Source organism: Cyprinodon variegatus, unplaced genomic scaffold (genome assembly GCF_000732505.1).
Source record: "Cyprinodon variegatus isolate N-32 unplaced genomic scaffold, C_variegatus-1.0 Scaffold498, whole genome shotgun sequence".
Lineage (NCBI taxonomy): Eukaryota > Metazoa > Chordata > Actinopteri > Cyprinodontiformes > Cyprinodontidae > Cyprinodon > Cyprinodon variegatus.
The window spans coordinates 210,864-213,617 of NW_015150951.1; the positions used below are offsets into that span (position 1 = coordinate 210,864).

General features: G+C 36.9%; 1 protein-coding gene across 1 annotated transcript in view; it reads right to left on the bottom strand.

The window, feature by feature from the left end:
* Positions 1 to 2,472, bottom strand: part of LOC107094657 (nephronectin-like) — a 17,729-nt gene extending 15,257 nt beyond the window's left edge. The window contains exons 1-3 of the mRNA XM_015390415.1: positions 2,397 to 2,472; positions 2,150 to 2,272; positions 1,810 to 1,929 (exon numbers count right to left, since the gene is read on the bottom strand). Coding sequence (XP_015245901.1) covers positions 1,810 to 1,929; positions 2,150 to 2,272; positions 2,397 to 2,472 — 319 coding nt within the window. The remainder of the gene's footprint in view (positions 1 to 1,809; positions 1,930 to 2,149; positions 2,273 to 2,396) is intronic.
* Positions 2,473 to 2,754: the final 282 nt, after the last annotated feature.

Consider the following 2,754-nt stretch of genomic DNA (forward strand, 5'->3'; position numbering starts at 1 on the left):
TTTAGCAACTTTCAGGACTCTTTATAGTAAAGGGAGCTCCTTTACTATTGAGAAGTCTGGTGACATTGTTATGTGTTGTTGGAGACTTTGGTGAAAACACATGAAAGCAGTGATTGCTCTCAGTCTTTTTAAGTAAGGAGTGAGGGAGCGAGCCCCTCCCTCCCCTGAAGCACTGTCAGGGAGTCAGACGCAGCTTTGCAGTCAAATGCCTGAGAAGTGGTTCTCCTCCTTCTTTTCTCTTATTGAAAATAAGCCACATTGCATACTTTCCACTAACTGTACCCAAATTAAAAAGTAAGATGTAAATATAATATTAATCTTTTTTTTCTGGGAAGAGGCTTCGAAGCATCTGATGCAGGTCCAGCACATTCCGAAACAGCTTCTTCCCCACCGCCATCACACAGCTGATTGTTGAAACAACTCTAAATCAAGTCACAGCCTCTGCATCACACTGATAACATGAAACCAAAACACTGCATAATTGCACCATATCTATTTAATGCTCTGAACTTCCATATCAATGTGTTTTTTGCTTTTTTTGCACCACATTTTTCCTCCGACAGTGTTTACATTTGATCACTGCTGCACTTTAAGAAATGGAAGTGTCATGAAAGCTGTACAAAACAAAATTTAGTTTGTATACACTCCATGTAAACAAAATCACAATAAAAGTTGTCTAATTCTACTATTGGTCATCCCTTTATTTAATCTATGCACAGCCTCATCCACTCTGTTCAATACCCTCTGCTGTTTATCAGTTCAATTTGATAGCATTAAATTGATTTATGTACGGTAGTTTTGCTTCTGGCAAAATATAATAGAACACTTAAAATAGCGTTATAGAGTGTTTTAATCACTTTCTGTTGATATGAATATTTCTCTCTCAGCAGGATCAAAATGCATTTTTTTAAAGCCCTCATTTAGTTCCCTGTAACGCCTTTAACATGGAATAATAAAGAACAGTTTTTATTAAATATCTTTATTTAAAAGGGGCTGAACACAAAACCTTATTGGAATTGTAAACTTGATAATGACCGATAGGTAGTATTAAACATTTAATGTTGTTTTATAGGTGTGTAGCAATGAAATTTATATTTTTAAAAACTTCTAAATCTAGCTTTAGTTAATTGTTAATTGTTAAATATAATCTAAACTGCTGAGGGGTTAGTAACTTTGAAAAACCACTAGCCACTGTGGCCAGTAGGCAAAAACATTCAATTTTATAAATGTGGGGTTTTCATTAGTCAGCAGTTATAATCATCTAAATTAAAAGATATAAACACAAGAATATATCAGTTTGTGTGTAATAAATAGAAAAAATATACAAGTTCCACAATTTTAACAGTATACCTCGATGGTATTCTAATTTTATGACCAGAACCAGTAAATTGGGCAGAATACAAATTTATATTTAACATATTTTCAAATGATAAAAAAATAATGCTTCACTTTCCTTTCCCTTTTTGCAGCTGTTGTTAGCTTCAAAAGCTGCAGTAAAACATGAGAATTTTAACTGACTGGTTTACAAAATGAAACAACCATCCTGCAGCCAAGTTAATGGGTTAGTCCAAAAGAACAAGTTATTAAATCGAATTAAATACGATTTTCCAGACTGTTGCTGATTAAATACAGCTATGGTGGACAGGCTTAGCCTTAACAACTTGTTTAATTTACTGGTTTGCATATCTTAGTGGCTCAGCAGGATGATGGGGATGAAGAACCAGATGTACGGTTATTATGTGTGAGAGAAACATGAGCACCATGTTCAGTGTAATAACACTGTGTTACTCAGAGATATCTGTCTCCTACCTTCACAGTTCTTATCATCAGCTGCCAGGTGGAGGCCAGGCGGACACAGGCACTGTAGTGTTCCCCATCTCTCCACCTGGCAACCAAACTGGCAGCGCAGAGAGAAACATGTGGTATCTCCTAGAAGAGAGAGAGATTGATCTACCATGAAGGAGAATCTGCACTATTTGGACAAGATCTGACACCAAATGATTTTCAAAAATTGTTTTTCTACTTCTCATTCACCACATTCAATAGCAGTTCTTTTTCTAGATTTCCCTTCAGTCTGACTGTGAGATGTATTCCTAATTAGTAGCACATTTTTAGATGTAGTATTTGATTAAAAGGAGACTCTATTTACTGATGCAGGTGTATCCATCTGCTTTTAGGGTGTATTCCGGCTCACAGTAACAACGGTAGCTGCCTGGTGTGTTCATGCAGCGCTGGGAACACCGTCTCTTCTGCAAACCGCACTCGTTCACATCTGGAGTTAATATAGAACATCATTAACACAGTAGATAGAAATCCTTGCGCTAAATGATGCAGAAGGACACAGGTAATGGGTAAGAAATTGAAAACATAAGCCTGGCAGTGGTTTTAGAAATTACACTCCACCTTCATCACAGTGTGGTCCTCGATATCCTGTGAAGCACGAACACTTGTCTGGTCCCACACATTTTCCATTTACGCACGGCTTCCTGCACACTGCTGTGGAGCAAAAGCAGCACAGCTGTAACCCACACCACCACGAGAGAGATGTTTTCTTATACTGCTGAACAGTGAATGTATCCTTATTATACTTCTGGATAAGCTAAGTTACCTTATAAGCTAAGTTAGTGAATCCAACAGATTTAAAACACTTTGATCCTTTACTTGGAGTTGTGTATCTTAAACACACAAATACTTAATTATTTTCAGCTAGCTTTTTGCTATATGAGTTTGGGTGGGTAACAGAACCAGTAACAT